Source organism: Lampetra planeri, chromosome 24, assembly GCF_965212315.1.
Source record: "Lampetra planeri chromosome 24, kcLamPlan1.2.h2, whole genome shotgun sequence".
In the NCBI taxonomy this organism is placed as follows: Eukaryota; Metazoa; Chordata; class Hyperoartia; order Petromyzontiformes; family Petromyzontidae; genus Lampetra; species Lampetra planeri.
This window is the reverse complement of record NC_136130.1, coordinates 1,222,449-1,239,871: the sequence shown is the minus strand read 5'-3', so window position 1 is coordinate 1,239,871 and position 17,423 is coordinate 1,222,449. Positions and strand designations below refer to the sequence as shown.

At 46.9% G+C, this 17,423-nt stretch overlaps 1 protein-coding gene across 1 annotated transcript in view; it reads right to left on the bottom strand.

Annotated features, from left to right (window-relative positions):
- Positions 1–17,423, bottom strand: part of HFM1 (helicase for meiosis 1) — a 79,446-nt gene that overhangs the window by 54,116 nt on the left and 7,907 nt on the right. The window contains exons 8-10 of the mRNA XM_078605786.1: positions 16,766–16,954; positions 16,028–16,228; positions 5,656–5,744 (exon numbers count right to left, since the gene is read on the bottom strand). Of these exons, the coding sequence (XP_078461912.1) occupies positions 5,656–5,744; positions 16,028–16,228; positions 16,766–16,954 (479 nt within the window). The remainder of the gene's footprint in view (positions 1–5,655; positions 5,745–16,027; positions 16,229–16,765; positions 16,955–17,423) is intronic.

Below are 17,423 nucleotides of genomic sequence, written 5' to 3'. Positions count from 1 at the left end.
AGGTTTTTTCGGTAAAGTCACGTAGGTAAAACATCAAAATTAATGAAAATAAAATAAAACAAAAATCACGACGTTTCGGAGGCAACACAAGTCTCCGTCATCAGGTGGGACCGTCACAGCCGAATTAGCTGCATCAAGTGAGGCAATGATTCAAGATGTAATCCCTTATAAGCAAGTTGAAGGGGGGAGGAGAGGGGGGGGGAGCTCATCAGAATGTGGTAGCCAATGAATGGAACGTATCGGGAGGGAGGGGGGCGGGGCTCAAAGACAGCACGGAGTGCTAAGTACAACGCATCGGGGGGGGGGCGGGGCCAAAAAAATGGACGACGGCTTGGACGCGGTTGCTGCTGCACACACCAACACAATGGACAGAGAGGGGGAGGGGAGGTCTGATACACATGATAGACAAAAGAACGAAAATGCCCATGTTTATACCAATGCTGGCTGAATAATGAAGAGAGTACTGTTAAAAAATAACTGGGGATGTTAACACTCGGTAAAGTAAAGTAAAATAGTGCCTGTCAGATAAGATGGTCCAAAAAAGTGTAATTAAGTCTTTTTTGCGTGGTTGATAACATCTTTCCAATGATTACTAAGTTTGTACCCATCATCACGGTTGAAATTATGTCTGTGTTTGTATATTTGTATGGCTTCGTGTACAAACCTTTGATGGTAGCCGGGAGGTTTGCAGAGAACCTTGGTCTCGGAAAAGACAATTTCATGAGAGCCCACCGAGTTGTAGCAATGATCGGCAACGGCAGAAGAATCAGTTCTGCCGTGTTTCAGATCTGACTTGTGCTCGCGGTCACGATCAGAAACATGACGTTTCGTTTCTCCAATGTAGCAATCACCACAAATGCAACTCAATTTGTAGACTCCAGGATACTGTAAGTCAGGAACGACATCCTTCACAGATGGAATCAGATCACGGATTTTATGCACTGTACTGAATCGGACTTGGATCTTATGTTTGTTTAGAATTTTGGAGATCTTTTTGGTCACGCCTGCTATGTATGGTAACGTGATGGTTTTGGTCGGAGTTTCATGTGGCTGTTTCTGTGTGGTGGGAGAGACAGCTTGGCGGATAGTACGGTCAGAGTATCCGTTCATCCTGAGGGCCCGATGTACATGTCTTAATTCACCGGTCAGGTGGTGTTTGTCAGAAATGCCATGGGCTCTGTGGTATAGCGTTTTGATGAGAGAATTCTTTTGAGATGGGTGGTGGTGGGAATCCGGTTTCAAGTAGGAATCTGTGTGGGTGGCTTTCCTGTAGACAGAATGTCCCAAGGATCCGTCAGGCCTCCTCTCAAACAGAATATCCAAGAATGGTAGTTTACCATCTTTCTCCACTTCCATGGTGAATCTGATGGATGGGTGTCTGGAATTGATGTGGTCCAAGAAGTGGTTCAATGCTGGGAGGCCATGTGGCCAGATGACGAAAGTGTCATCCACATACCTATCCGCCACCACACAGAAACAGCCACATGAAACTCCGACCAAAACCATCACGTTACCATACATAGCAGGCGTGACCAAAAAGATCTCCAAAATTCTAAACAAACATAAGATCCAAGTCCGATTCAGTACAGTGCATAAAATCCGTGATCTGATTCCATCTGTGAAGGATGTCGTTCCTGACTTACAGTATCCTGGAGTCTACAAATTGAGTTGCATTTGTGGTGATTGCTACATTGGAGAAACGAAACGTCATGTTTCTGATCGTGTCCGCGAGCACAAGTCAGATCTGAAACACGGCAGAACTGATTCTTCTGCCGTTGCCGATCATTGCTACAACTCGGTGGGCTCTCATGAAATTGTCTTTTCCGAGACCAAGGTTCTCTGCAAACCTCCCGGCTACCATCAAAGGTTTGTACACGAAGCCATACAAATATACAAACACAGACATAATTTCAACCGTGATGATGGGTACAAACTTAGTAATCATTGGAAAGATGTTATCAACCACGCAAAAAAGACTTAATTACACTTTTTTGGACCATCTTATCTGACAGGCACTATTTTACTTTACTTTACCGAGTGTTAACATCCCCAGTTATTTTTTAACAGTACTCTCTTCATTATTCAGCCAGCATTGGTATAAACATGGGCATTTTCGTTCTTTTGTCTATCATGTGTATCAGACCTCCCCTCCCCCTCTCTGTCCATTGTGTTGGCATGTGCAGCAGCAACCGCGTCCAAGCCGTCGTCCATTTTTTTGACCCCGCCCCCCCCCCCTCCCGATGCGTTGTACTTAGCACTCCGTGCTGTCTTTGAGCCCCGCCCCCCTCCCTCCCGATACGTTCCATTCATTGGCTACCACATTCTGATGAGCTCCCCCCCCCTCTCCTCCCCCTTCAACTTGCTTATAAGGGATTACATCTTGAATCATTGCCTCACTTGATGCAGCTAATTCGGCTGTGACGGTCCCACCTGATGACGGAGACTTGTGTTGCCTCCGAAACGTCGTGATTTTTGTTTTATTTTCATTAATTTTGATGTTTTACCTACGTGACTTTACCGAAAAAACCTAAGAATATGGCTGTGTTAGTGTGAGAAATGTAATCTGTTAATGTAAAAAATCAGAGAGCCAAAAATAACAACTAATATCGGAAGGTGGTAGGATGGGAACATCACAGCCACCTCGGCGCGCTCGCCGTGGAGGATGCTCGGTGATCTTACATTAACATGCTAATTTTTACCTGGCAGCCCTTTGATTGGTGGAAAACCCACTACCGCTGCTGTCGCTGCCCACCACTTACATTAACAGTTGTCTTTAGAAGCTAAACCCCCTTTTGTTGATGATGACCGCTTGTGTTGCAATTGAAACGTCGTAGTTTTTTGTTATTTTCTGTTATATTCTTTGAACCTATCCATGTGATCTCACCGAAAGACCCAAAGAATATGAATTCCTGCAGTCACGACAGCTTTAAATCAAGAGCACACCATTATGTTGGAGAGCCAAGCCACAACATTTACAATCTGAGTACGACATTTCGCCAGTAATTACAACTAGCTTCATCAGGCGACAACCAGATTTGTGAAGTCGAACTGTTTCATTCCTTATATAGAGGCGTAGATGTGGTGACCATGCTTTTGTGCTCTTGCACCACGTTGGGGGGGGGATTACTGAGGCAATGTACATGATTCATTATGCAAGCCCTTTGAACTTGTCCTTCCTATTATATTTATTAAAATAGCCGTACCAACGGTAATCCCGATTGAAGTATGCTGCCCTTTGTAGGCATGCATTTAAATAATGTATTATTTGATGATTCGCTTCCACTTTGCTGTTGCCCCACGTAAAATCCCTGTCGATGAGATCATTGCTGAAGTGGAATCAGCAGTTAGACATCTCCCCCAAAATCAAGCTGAGATGACTTGGCACGAGGTTGCCAAAATTATTGAAAACAGCAAATTGCCAAAATCAAATATTAACTTCAGTGAAGCAAAAGCCTCAAGAGAATTGAGAGCAAATAAAGATATCCAAATTTTTGCTGCTGATAAGGGCCGATCAATTGTTGTGATGCCCCGTGAGGACTATGATAATAAAATTAAAGATTTACTCGATGAAGGTACCGACCTTAAAATTAAACGAGACCCAACCAGCACCTTGGAAAGTAAAACGGCAATCATTGCCAAGTCATCAATTACCAAGGAAGAGCAATACCTGATGAAACCAAGGGCATCAAACCCACCAAGACTTTATGGGCTACCAGAAATTCACAAACCTGATGTCCTATTAGGACTCAAAGTTAGTACAATAGGCTCTGCCAAGTACAAATTAGCACACTACGTAATGAAACAAATACAGCCCTACAGCAGTAGGACCTCTTCGTTCATCAGAAACTCTGAACATCTCATAAATATAATCAAAGATATTAAGCTTAATCCTAATGATATTCTCGTAAGTTTTGATGTGACTTCTCTGTTCACGAGGCTTCCAGTCAACGAGTCAATTAAATTACTCGACACTTTAGTAACGAACAAAAGTTTAGCCAAAGATATCCCAAGACGAGCTGAAACTGTCTAAAAACACTTACTTCTTGTGGAAAGGTGACTTCTATAAACAAAAGGAAGGAGAAAAAATGGGCTCTCCTTTGTCTCCTGTGATAGCGAATTTGTACATGGAAGATTTTGAAACAAAAGCAATAGCTTCAAGCACACTAAAACCATCTGCTTGGTTTAGATATGTGGATGACACATTGGTGGTCTGGCCACACGGCAAAGATATATTGAACGCATTTCTAAATCATCTCAACTCGCAAAACCCATTCATCCAGTTCACCATGGAAGTGGAAGCTGATAGAACTCTACCATTTCTGGATATTCTGCTCGGACGGGTCGAAATGGTAAAATAACACACAGTGTTTACCAAAAGAAAAAGCATACTGACGCCTATCTGAATGCAGAGTCACACCATCACCCCACACAGAAATCTGCTCTTATCAAGACGCCCATTCATCGAGCTAAGAAAGTGTCAGATGGTGACGATCTGAGAAGTGAAATTCAACATGTTAAAGAAGCGCTGCAAATTAACGGTTACAATGATACCCAAATCAACAGGACATTGAATGTCAAAACCAAATCAAATAACACGAGCATTGAAACTGCCCAAGTAATTAAAACGATCAAAATGCCGTACATTGTGGGAGTAACTGATAAACTCTCCAGATGTTTAGAAAAACAAACATCCGAGTCAGATTTGGCACGGTACATAAAATACAGAAATTTATATCTGGTATAAAAGATGTATTACCGAAGCTGTCAACATTGTGTGATAAATGTTACGTTGGGCAAACAGGACGAATGATCAGCATGAGACAAAAAGAACATCAGAGAAATATTAAATTATCCCAAATACAACTGTCAGCAGTAGGAGAACACGCGTGCCAACAAGGACACTCAATTGATTTTGATAATGTTGAAGTTCTGTTCAAAACTAGCTACGACTGGCCAAGACAAATTAGAGAATCTATCGAAATTGAAAGAAATAAAAAAAAGTTTCATCATCTAATAATAAATTATTTAAATGCATGCCTACAAAAGGCAGCATACTTCAATAGGGATCACCGTTGATACGGCTATGTTAATACACACAATAGACAGGAAGGACAAGTTCAAAGGGCTCGCATAATGTACGTTGCCTCAGTAATACCCCCCCCCATGTGGCGCAAGAGCGCAGAAGCGTGGTCACCACATCTACGCCTCAATATAAGCAACAAAACAGTTCGACTTCTCCACAAATCTGGCTGTTGTCTGATGAAGCTAGTTGTAAGTACTGGCAATCTGAGTACGACGAAACGTCGTACTCAGATTGTAAATTTTGTGGCTTGGCTCTCCAACACACCGGTGTGCTGTTCTAGTGACGAATTGGCATGTTCTGTTTACGTGACAACCCTTACTAGTTGGCTGTCGGGTGGTGGCGGGTTTTAACGACACATTTACATATTTACGCGATCTAACCCAAAAAAACCTCTATTATGGAAATTATGAAGTAATTGAAAATATTTTTCTCTCGAGTGGAGGTTAACACCAGCAGTGGCTCGAACAAGGAATTTCAGGACGGCACCTTGACTGCTACTTTTTACACCGATATCTTAATCACAGAACCTTTGCGAAACACGAATATTTGTAGAGCCCAATTCCCATACCTACCTCTGCCTGTGCTGGAAATCAATCATGAATTTGGTATCTTTAGCCAGTGTGGCTGCAGCCTGCTGAACACTTCTTCTAGTCGCACAGAACTGTAAAAGAATAACCATAAGGTGCCTTTGATGCACACTATTAAAAGTATGCCTGCTTCCAAAGGAATAAACGTACACATGAAATATATAAGGCCTGCACCATTAAAATATGTATATATGTGTGTATTTGACTAGGTGTGATATTCATTGTATAAATGCATACTTTTAAAACGTTTTGTGTGTGCAAGCATATATGTGTATGATCTTTACAGGTGCTTGCTAAATGCTTCTCGCCCAGACAGTCTTGTAAAGACTAAACAGGGGATATTGTCGTTGTGTTTATGTGATTGTATATGCATGGTTATAGATATGCATGTGGGGAGTGGTGATTAGTGCACTGTGCTACAAACCCTGTGACCGAGTTCGATTTCCGCTCATGATCACTGACAATGGTGAATATTTGAACCAATTCTGGGCCTCCCCTAGGTCTAGTCAGCCTCAAATGAGTACATGCTGTGGTACTGAAACATCAGCACTGGGGAAACAAAGGCGGTCCGGCGTGGTGCTGCCCACCCACCCCCTCGTGTGATTATGCTGGTCTTCATAAGTGCTCGCTTACCAGCACTTCCCCCAAAAGTCTGTTAGGGCTCCACAGGAGATGTTTTTTGTACACATGGCATTTCTTGTTTGCTATGTATGTGTAGGACTCGTACTGACGCGACAACTTCTATGTATTTCTCGTTCCTTTATTAACGCGTATAGTTCACATCTCCGGCCAATATCACTCAATGTTCCTCCATACTCTTCAATGCACAACTCTCCATCGACCCCACTCAATGTCCCTCCGTTCGCTCGCTCCGCTCCGCTGCTTCGCTCGCTCTCTCTCTCTCCACCAAGGTCCGTTACTCCGCTGCTTCGCTACGCTGTACTCGCTCCGTCCTTGCTACTCTGTCCGTACTCTCTATATCCACTGCTACCGTATACTGTATTCTCTTTGTCCACTGCTACCTTATACTATACACTCTTGTCCACTGCTACCTTATACTATACACCCTTATCCACTGCTACCTTATACTATACACTCTTATCCACTGCTACCTTATACTATACACTCTTGTCCCAGGCACCAACTCCAACGCTAACTCCAACTGCAACTCCCACACTAACAACGACTCCCATATCTCCATACGCTCTCTCCCTTTATCCCCGAACCAATTAGCCCCCATTAATTATGTTATCCCCCGCTTCGCTACTCGACCCCAGGCCCCCAGCCTCACGTGATGCTGTTATCATAGACACCCTGGCGCCAGTCATCAACCACTCACCCTCTCGACCAATCACCCGCCAGCGTCCTCAGTTACCCCTAACACCTGCAGCGTCCCTTAATTACCTCACCCCCTTAATTGGCGCAACAACAACTGTATCGCGCGCCCCGCTCCCTGTGTCCCCGTTCACCCCTACTATTCGCCTCACGTCCGTATCACAACCAAACGCGTGACGCGTGTTATATCAAGTACTACATCACCCCCCCCCCCCCCCCATGTTTAAAGAGTTAGCCGTCCCGGCTAAACACAACGCGTCACGCGGCAAACCACAATATCCCAACAAAATGTACACGATCCTCCACCCGGACACGACCCCCAACGTCCATGTCACCCAAAGTTTTATGAAAAAGTCAATCTTCTTGAGCGGGTTCCCGCAGCCGGTCCGTCACCCCGGCTCGACTGAACAGGGGGCAGGGTATATCTGTCCGTGGGCGCGGGGCAGCGTCCTGCCCGAAACGTGCGCCCATCTTCGTTACAACGGCCATTCCCCGATGAGACCCCAACGCGGTCGCGTGCGTCCCGGGGTGGTTCCTGACTAAAAAAAAATGGCGATCCTGCAGACACACGGGGGGTAGACTGCTGAGGTGCGTTCTCCCGTCGCCGCACAGTACGCTCGTCAAACACATCCAATGCAGGCCGTTCCGGGATGGGAGATGACACATCATAAGGTACGACATATTTTTTTAACCGTGATGGGTGAACATGCCACTATCGGCGACCGCACCGAATCCTCATACTCTGGTCCCTACAAATTTCCACAACTCGACGGGACCCTGCCAGGGCCGATGGAATTTCGGTGACGTGCCTACTGGCACCATCAAACAATGTAACCCGGCCCTGTCTCCCACTTGCCATGGTTCCCGCGGAGGCTATGTACCGTACAGGCGCCCGTTAACCGCCTGCCTCCGCTTCGTGTTACCCAGTTAACCCACCGGTGATCGCAACGGCACCCGATATGGTTGCGCCGGCGCCTCTCGCTGCGCACACCCATTACATGCTTTGCGTACAATGAACATCGTTATGCAATCCCGGCCAGTAAAATCGTTATCCAAGTCAATGCGGTTACTTTACCCCCAAGTGCATCAACACTCGCGCGCATCGCGAATAAGTTTTACCCTCAAGCACAATGGTACCATAATACAAAATTTCAGCAACACGATATCCCAAACAAATATGGTCGAAACAACTGCATGAAGCATATAATTGCCAACAATTCTCTGCGCGTTACACAACATTCTTGCTCTGCCGGCAGGCAGCACACGGCTGCCGTATGCAATTGTAATAAGAGCCTATGTCCGGCTCACGTGGTGATCGGCTCTGCCGGTCCTGCTTTACAGCCAATGGGGGAAGAGCCTGGGAGCATGGCCCTGGCGTGATCGAGGGATGTCAGCTAGGATGATTGGTTCTGCTGGTCTTGGCCTCAGCCAATGGGAAGACAAGTCAGGGGCGTGGTCCGGGGAGTTGATGGGGGAATCTGGAACATTCAGCGCAGGCTATTAAGGATTGGCTGGAGAGTACCACGTGACCCAGGCATTAAATATGGGAAGAGCCGAGGGACACGTGGTCAGACAAGGAACGAAGAGAGAGAGGGGCCACGCGCGAGCGGGGCTCTGAGTGCCACGTGGCGGTGCGTCTCTTGCGATCTGTCTGCCCACTTCCCGTTGCCTGCCAACAACGGGGAGTGCTTGTGAACTGAGATAAGTAAATAAAAGAACCGATTTCACAAGCCATCTCCAGAGTATTATTACACAATGACTCTTTCCACCCCATCGATTTTTCCCGCAATAACAACCATCTCTTCAAAATTTTGATATCCGAGCAGCGGTGCGTCTGCTAAAGCGTCCCAAAGCGTTTCAACGAACGCTGTTCCTCATCATCCCATAGGAACTTTTCACCCTTAGCGGCAGCGTATGCAACGGCCTCGCAATCGTAACAAAAATGTAACCAAATCGACGGTAGTATGACGCAATTTCCATGAAGCTACGCACTTCCGAAACTATTTCCGGCACTGGCCACGTGCGTACCTAATTTGTTTTTCTCCTGGTCAGTGGCACTCCCGAAGCGCTGACAGCATAACCCAATACTTGACAGGCGTTCTCAACAAAATGGCATATTTGGGTTTAAAATTTCAAATTAGCGTCCCGTATCCAGCCAACACAGTTCACAACCGTTGCAATTTTGCCTCCAAATTCCTACAAACACAATGACGTCGTCAGGTAAATCAACATGACTCCCACTGCAATCCGGTGATGTTTCAACAGGGACGCGCGACCGACCCCATATTTCCCTGAGCTAAAGACGTTATGAAAATTCCAAAAGCAGCTTACGGAGACGCGTCCCCTGCTCGGATGTCAAATCATCAATACATTACAAATCCCAGAACCACTCAGGTTTCTCGTAACACTGCGGTAGCGCATTTCCTAAGTCTGCTGCTAAGCACGCCTTCATTACAAATCCCGGAACCATCCCGGTTCCTTAACACTCTGCAGCAGCGCATTCCCTTCGCTCGCTGCCAAGCACGCAACCCAATCTGAATTCTGCGCAGCCAATGTATGATCTAACGGATTCCCTTTTTAATTAACAACTGACTCATCTTCTTGGTTCTTTCGGTAAAGTCACGTAGAATGGAAAAAAGTAATATATAGTATCGTAATTGTATAGTGAATATACAGCAGTGTGATATAGAGTAGGGTGGGTAGAATAATACATAGTGTAATATTACAATGTATAAGGTATAGGATGGTGTATAGTAATACAGTATATAATTTAATGTTGGGTTTGTCTATGGCAGTATATAGTACGGGGTATGGCAGTATATAGTACGGGGTATACCTGCTACCAAGCTTGCAAGCCTGCCAACTGGTCACTCTGACCGCATCATCTCAATGCGTCTACCACTTCGTGACCAACAACACGCAACGCTGATCAGTGTGTACGCTCCAACTCTCCAGGCAGATCCCACTGATAAAGACAAGTTTTACTCCGACCTACGCAGCCTTCTGCAGGATATCCCAGCTGACGACAAGATTGTCATCCTTGGCGACTTCAACGCCAGAGTGGGCAGAGACTCGGAAACCTGGAAAGGCATACTTGGAAGGCACGGCGTGGGCAGCTGCAATGACAATGGACGCTTGTTACTTGAATTCTGTGCGGAACAGCAGCTTTCCATTACCAACACCATCTTCCAGCAGAAAGACAGTCTGAAGACAATCTGGATGCACCCTCGGTCAAAACATTGGCATCTCATAGACTACATCCTTGTGCGCCAAAGTGACCTAAAAGATGTCTTTCACACCAGGGTAATGCCCAGCGCCGAGTGTCACACAGACCACCGTCTTGTCCGCTGCAAACTCAGCTTTCACTTTAAACCCAGACCAAGGAAAGGTGGCGCTCCGAGGAAGAAGCTCAAAGTCTGCAGCCTTCAGTCTGCCGCGGTCAAAGCAGCTTTCCAGAAAAGCCTACGATCTAGGCTCGAGGAACCGAGCTGCCTAGGAGACTCGCCTCCGGTTCCTGAAGTGCTGTGGGACCGCATCAAAACTGTTGTTCTGCAAACATCTGAAGATACCCTCGGATTCTCCACGAAGAAAAACAGAGATTGGTTCGATGAGAACAACTTAGAAGTCCAGGAGCTGCTGTCAAAGAAGAGATCAGCACACGAAGCCCACCTGGCCCGACCATCCTGCCCACACAAAAAAGCAGCCTTCCGCCTGGAATGCAGCACCATCCAGCGCAAGCTTCGAGAGATTCAGAACGAGTGGTGGACCAACCTCGCAGTAAAAACTCAGGTTTGCGCTGATACTGGCGACTACAGGGGATTCTATGAAGCTCTAAAAGCGGTATATGGCCCCTCGTACCAAATCCTGAGCCCCCTGCGGAGTGCAGACGGGAAAGAACTGCTCACCGAAAAGAACTCAATCCTGAACCGCTGGTCTGAGCACTTCTACACGCTCTTCAATGCTAGCCGCTCAGTCCAAGAACCAGCGATTGACCGCATCCTACAACAACCAGTGAAAACCGAACTGGATGTGGCACCAACATTACAAGATACTGAGGAAGCCATTAAACAGCTGAAGAGTGGTAAAGCTGCAGGAGTTGATGGCATCCCTCCTGAAGTATGGAAGAACGGAGGCCCAGCACTGCACACCAAACTCCATGAATTCTTCGTCTGCTGCTGGGAGCAGGGTAAACTCCCTAAAGATCTCAAAGATGCAGTCATCATCACCCTGTACAAGAACAAAGGGGAGAAATCAGACTGTTCCAATTATCGTGGCATAACACTTCTGTCCGTCGCCGGCAAAATCCTCGCAAGAGGACTGCTGAATAGACTGGTACCCGCAATAGCTGAAGATCACCTCCCAGAGACCCAGTGTGGCTTTAGAGCCAACCGGGGAACCACAGACATGGTGTTTGTCCTGAGGCAGATTCAGGAAAAGTGCCGGGAGCAAAACAAAGCGCTGTACGTCACCTTTGTGGACCTGACAAAAGCGTTTGACACCGTGAGCAGGCAGGGACTTTGGAAAATCCTGGAAAAGCTAGGCTGCCCACCGAAGATCCTCACCATGATCGTCCAGCTTCATGAAGACCAGCTTGGACAAGTCAGACATAGCAACAATCTCTCGCAGCCCTTCCCTATTGCAAACGGCGTGAAACAGGGCTGTGTTCTTGCTTCCACGCTGTTCACCATTTTGTTCAGCATGATGCTCCAGCAGGCCACAGAGGACCTCGACGACGCTGATGGCGTATACATCCGTTTTCGTCTCGACGGGAGCGTGTTCAACCTGAGGCGTTTGCAGGCCCACACAAAGACCATGGAGCAACTGATCAGGGAGCTGCTTTTTGCTGACGATGCCGCCCTCCTTGCTCACACAGAGGCAGCTATGCAGCGAATTACGTCCTGTTTCGCGAAAACAGCTTAGATCTTCGGCCTTGAAGTCAGCCTGAGGAAGACTGAAGTTCTTCATCAGTCCGCACCCCATGAGGAGCACCATCCACCAAGCATCTTCATTGAACAAACAGAACTGAAAGCTGTCCACCAGTTCAGCTACTTGGGGTGCGTGATCTCGTCTGACGCCAAGATCGACAACGAAGTCGACAACAGGCTGGCCAAGGCAAACAGTGCATTTGGCAGACTATACAAACGTGTCTGGAACAGCAACCTTAAAAGAGCCACAAAGGTCAACGTCTACAAAGCTGTTGTGCTGATCACTCTCCTGTATGGCGCTGAGTCCTGGGTCACGTACCGTCGTCACCTGAGTCTCCTCGAGCAATTCCATCAGCGCTGCCTCCGCACAATCTTCAATATTCACTGGAGTGACTTCGTCGCCAACACTGAAGTCCTCAAGTCAGCGAAGGTCATCAGCATCGAGGCCATGGTCCTCAAGACACAGCTTCGTTGGGCAGGGCACATCGCCAGGATGGAGAACCACCGCTTACCTAAGATTGTGCTGTATGGGGAACTGTCCTCTGGCCATCGCGACATAGGGGCACCATGAAAGCGATACAAAGACTCCCTGAAGAAGTCCCTCACTGCTTGCTGCATCGATCACCGTCAGTGGGCAACACAAGCAGCTGATCGCAACTCCTGGCGGCACACAGTCCACCAGGCCACCTCCTTCTTCGAAGATACCCGCAGGGCCCGTATGGAGGACAAAAGGAGGAGGAGGAAGAACCATGATCCCTCAGCACCCATCCCAGATCAGACCTATACTTGCAGCCGTTGTGGCAGGACCTGCTTGTCCCGCATAGGCCTCGTCAGCCACCAACGTGCCTGCAGAAGACGTGGATGTCCTTCCTAGATCTTCGTTCGCGAAGCCAAGCCATGATATAGTACGGGGTATACCCGTGTGATTTAAGAGAATAAAGTTAAGCTGAAGCATATAATATTTTTTGCGAAATAGAATTGTAATGTATTACTTACTGTTAGTAAATCAGCTTATTGAAGAGTATATTTAGTATACTGATGATACTATGTAGTTTATACTTTAGGTGTTTACGTGGTGGTTTAGTTACTGCAGCTACATACTATTAACATTCCTTCCCTTTATTAATGCTACCCCTATCCCCTTCCTTTGATGCTGCAAATCCTGCATAATGCACGGGCATAATATGACTTTAACCCCCCGCCCACCTCCTACGCATTTCACAAGTAGTACTAATCGCATATCTGCATTTTCCTTAAATATGCTAAATTCCTCTTGATATGCAAATTATTGTCAAGGCGCTCTCCCCCCCTCCAACCCAGCTTAAAGAGACGCTCCAAGCCTGAGGTGTGTCATTCAGACTCTGTCTTCTCGACAGACCTGTTCATCACCTGAGGACGGCTGCTTGCGTTGTGGCCGAAACGGCGTGAGAATTATTTTATTATGTTTTATTTTTATTATTTTATTATTTCCATTCTACGTGACTTTACCGAAAGAACCAAGAAGATGAATCCCTGCAGTTACGAAAGCTTTAAATCAAAACAACTGACTCGTGCCCCTATTATTAACAATTTATATAAATAGCTCGCAATTTTCCCGCATCATCGTAAAAGCTCCGGCCAAGGAGGGCGTCCATGCCATGGCATTTGATGGTGTCAACAAATTACTCTTTTCTCCCAGTTATCCGAAAACAGGCACTTTCAAGCGCAAAGGCACGAGCTTCAGCGTCGCAGGCGGAACACGCACTGTGCGACTAACCACTCTTACATGAATTAATAACCACACCCGTTGCTCACTCAACATCGTCGTCATCACCGTTAACATCATCGTCCTCATCGGCACAATCATCGTCATCATTGTCATCGTCGGCACAATCATCGTCATCATTGTTAACATTGGCATCATCGGCACAATCATCGTCATCATCGTCATCATAGTTAACATCATCGTCATCATTGTCACAATCGTCGTCAACATCGCCACAGTCGTCGCCACAATCGTCATAGCACATTTAGATGGAGTTCCCCAAATTTTAAGGCATTTCCCCGATAGCAATTCCAATCGTCCCTTCTCACTCGAACTATTAATTGGCATCTTTTGCAAAAAAATCTGTGCCCAACAACCATGGCATGGCCAGAACAGATGAAACCAAAATGTATCCCGTTACGCACACCACCCCAACTTTAATTGTTGCAAGAACGCGAGCCAAATTTCCCAACTGCCCCCATCTGTCACAATACACGTAGCATCCACTGGTTACAAATTTTTGGGCGAGGTTGGCAACTAACAAAAATTTCCAAGAAAAGAGGGTCGCTGAACCCGCCCCATACAGCATTACCGTGCAATTCGTATGAAGGAAAATTTACAGTGTGTGGTGTCGCGGATGGGTGATGGGAAGGATACGGCTGTATTTTAAATGTGTCACGACTCGCCTGATAGTCTTGGGATGGGAAGAATCCGCGGTTGTAGTCTCCTGATGACCGCGGGAAGACGCCTCTTCGTCTCCAGCAGTCCCGTGCGAAGCGTCCTCGACGTCCGTACTCGTAGCTCGTCCGCGGGGTGGCGAGGCAGGCTCGCGAGCAACCACTGCTGCCACTGCTGCCAGCGACCCCGGTCCCTCCGACTCCGACGTACCCCGGCCACGCCGGCACACACCACCAGAGGCTGTGCCGTCACCACCGCTGGTTCGTTGCGAAGCCTCAACCATTCCACGTGCGGCCGGCGCCGTGAGCTCGGAGTCGGCAACCCCGGCGCCTCATTGGCATCTGGCTCCGCTCCTGGCATAGCGGGAGACACAGCTGCGCCGCTGGCCACCGCTGGTGTCGCAGGCTCGTGCGGCGGCTGGCCCGATCCCGTCGGCGCCTCTCGTATCGTTTTCGAACTCCTTCGCGAGCACCATCATGTTGGCCTCCCACTCAGCCATCGCAGTCCTCCATACGTGAGTCGGGCTTGGTTTGTCATCGTCGTCCGGGTCATCCTCCTCCAGCCCCGATGGGGTTATCACGTCCGCATCGCTGCTGTCGGTCGACGAGGCCGCCGGCAAGTTCTTCTTCTTCGTAACTTTCTTTGACATATCGGCGTAGTTCTTTTAATCACTTCTGACACCAGTTGTAGGACTCGTACTGACGCGACAACTTCTTTGTCTTTCTCGTTCCTTTATTAACGCGTATAGTTCACATCTCCGGCCAATATCACTCAATGTTCCTCCATACTCTTCAATGCACAACTCTCCATCGACCTCACTCAATGTCCCTCCGTTCGCTCGCTCCGCTCCGCTGCTTCACTCGCTCTCTCTCTCTCCACCAAGGTCCGTTACTCCGCTGCTTCACTATGCTGTACTCGCTCTGTCCTTGCTACTCTGTTCGTACTCTCTATATCCACTGCTACCGTATACTGTATTCTCTTTGTCCACTGCTACCTTATACTATACACTCTTGTCCACTGCTACCTTATACTATACACTCTTATCCACTGCTACCTTATACTATACACTCTTATCCACTGCTACCTTATACTATACACTCTTATCCACTGCTACCTTATACTATACACTCTTGTCCCAGGCACCAACTCCAACGCCAACTCCAACTGCAACTCCCACACTAACAACGACTCGCCTATCTCCATACGCTCTCTCCCTTTATCCCCGAACCAATTAGCCCAAATTAATTATGTTATCCCCCGCTTCGCTACTCGCCCCCAGGCCCCCAGCCTCACGTGATGCTGTTATCGTAGACACCCTGGCGCCAGTCATCAACCACTCACCCTCTCGACCAATCACCTGCCAGCGTCCTCAGTTACCCCTAACACCTGCAGCGTCCCTTAATTACCTCACCCCCTTAATTGGCCAAACAACAACTGTATCGCGCGCCCCGCTCCCTGTGTCCCCGTTCACCCCTACTGTCCGCCGCACGTCCGTATCACAACCAAACGTGTGACGCGTGTTATCTCAAGTCCTACATATGTGTCAATGGAGGCCATATACACTTTAAGATATTCCATATGAATGGATTTTGCATGCAAAATATTGTAATAAAAAAATGCAATTAAACTAATCATACCATTTTGACTTGGAACAACAAATAATACATGTACTCACAATGAGTGTTGGCTTTCGCTCAGAATATGTTTGTATAATTCTTGCCAGCTTGTAGTTGAGTATCATGTCAAATTTAAAGGCAGTCTGTACACTATAGAAAGGAAATCCCAACACGATTTTGCGAAGTTTTACAGGGCGGTGTTTTTCATCCAATTTTATGAAGATGGCCGTTCCATCCCTATCAGACAACCACTCGGCAATCTAGAAAGAGAAAGTGGATGCCTCAGCAATATTTGTAGAGGGTATACAAATATGAATAAAAATGCATTGAGAGGGACTCATACCTCTCCATATTTTATTTATATAAGTATTTGCCCACGTGCAACTTGATTAAGATGACACAAATTCCTGTAACAGTGGATGTTACAAATGAAATGCAACTAATTTATAGTAGACGTTAAGGTCATGTAAGACAAATCAAATTCAAAGTAATTTTTTACTCAAATGAGCATTGAGGCGGTGTTCATATCCTGTTGACAGCTCTGGCCAGCGGTGGACATTCAACATTCTTATAACGGGGGTGAGTCTATCCATGGAACCAATATTGACTTCCCCACAAAGTGGTACTGATTTTATTGACCCCCGAAGGACCATGGAACGAGTCAGCCCCCCAACGAGGATTTTAACTCGCAGCCTTCTGATTGCGAGCCGCTCGCTCTACCACTGAGCCACCTGGCTATTAATCAAATGTTATAGCAATATATGTTTAAATAATGTATAATAAGTATACCAACTCACATCTTCTATATTGGGAATGGTGGCTGACACGGCGATAATCCGTACTCCCCTACAGGTATGCAGCGGTTGAAGTGCATCCTTTGTGGAGGTTGGAGGGACCGTTCCCTGAGCAAGATTATGAAGCGTCTTCATTCTGCTGACCACAGCCTCCAAGGTGGCACCACGTGACTCATCCCCTACTGTGTGTACCTGCACCATGATCCACAGCATAACACGACACAACCTCCATGATTTTTTATCGAAGTATCCCACGATCTTATCTCAGGTCTTTTCCTTGAGTTGTCCAACTCGTGGAGATCATTACAATGCCTGTTTCGGCAATCGGCCCTTCCCCATGCTACACACATGAACCACCCGGCGTCACCATTTTGCCTAATAATAGCTAATGTACTGAGTTGTCGTGTACTCTTCCAGACTTCTGCATTGCTATTGACAGTATTCTGTCTTGCCACAAAATTCCAACATCCGTCTAAGACACCTGGGCACAAATGCCAGCAACTTCTTTATAAGTTGTTTGAATGGGTCCAACTTTATGATCGAAAAATGTATACATATGGTACTCTCACCTCAATTAGGTGACCATATATTTAAATCAGGCACTGTAACCATATACAGGCAATCCTCGGTTTACGCGCTTTTGTTGTACGCCATTTTGGAA